Source organism: Alligator sinensis, unplaced genomic scaffold (genome assembly GCF_000455745.1).
Source record: "Alligator sinensis unplaced genomic scaffold, ASM45574v1 scaffold933_1, whole genome shotgun sequence".
In the NCBI taxonomy this organism is placed as follows: domain Eukaryota; kingdom Metazoa; phylum Chordata; order Crocodylia; family Alligatoridae; genus Alligator; species Alligator sinensis.
Window position 1 is genome coordinate 559,457 of NW_005842542.1, and position 846 is coordinate 560,302.

Here is an 846-nt window from a genome sequence, read left to right on the forward strand (position 1 = left end):
GGGTCAGACAAATTCAACAAGGTGCTTGTCCAGTCTCACTCTGAACACCTGCAAGGATGGTGACTGCACCACATCTGCTGGGAGTGTGTTCCAGATTTTGGTGACCCTTTCAGAGAAGTTTTTTCTTATGTCCAGCCTTAATTTACCTGCTATTAGCTTATGCCCATTTGTCCTTGTCCTCCCCTGAGGTGCCTTCCTGAAGAGCTGCTCCCCCAGATCCTGATGTTCACCCCTGACATACTTGTAGGCAGATATCAAGTCACCTCTCAGCTTTCTCTTACTCAGACTGAACAGGCCCAGTTCCTGGAGTCTTTCCTCATAGGGCCTATCCTCCATGCCTCTAATCATATGGATGACCCTTCTTTGTACCCTCTCCAGCTTATCCACATCCTTCCTGAAGTGCCATGCCCAGACCTAGACACAGTACTCCAGCTGTGGTCTCACCAATGCCGAAGAGAGAGGGAGAAGCAGCTCCCTGAACCAGTTGGAAATGCATTGGCCGATGCATGCCAGAGTTCTGTTTGCCTTGCTGGCAACCTCATCACACTGTTCGCTCAGGTTAATCTTCCAGCCTATCATGACCCCCAGGTCCCGTTCAGATGCTGTGCCAGCCAGTCGACCACCACCCATTTTATAGTTATGATGAAGGTTCGTCCTACCCAGATGAAGAACCCGGCACTTCTCCCTGTTAAACCTCATCTGATTCCATTCACCCCATAAATCCAGTCTGTCAAAGTTGTCCTGGATCTTTACCCTATCCTCCAGTGTGCCTGCGTTTCCCCACAGTCTGTGTCTGTATGTGTGTGTATATTAGCATGCGTCTGTCTGTGTGTCTGCCACTCCCTA

The 846-nt window shown here is 49.9% G+C and overlaps 1 protein-coding gene across 1 annotated transcript in view; it reads left to right on the forward strand.

The window, feature by feature from the left end:
- The first annotated feature begins 453 nt into the window (after positions 1-453).
- The window catches only part of ZNF423 (zinc finger protein 423), a 275,029-nt gene continuing 274,636 nt past the window's right edge, over positions 454-846 (forward strand). The window contains exon 1 of the mRNA XM_025213622.1: positions 454-648. Within this exon, the coding sequence (XP_025069407.1) occupies positions 600-648 (49 nt within the window). The 5' untranslated portion in view covers positions 454-599. The remainder of the gene's footprint in view (positions 649-846) is intronic.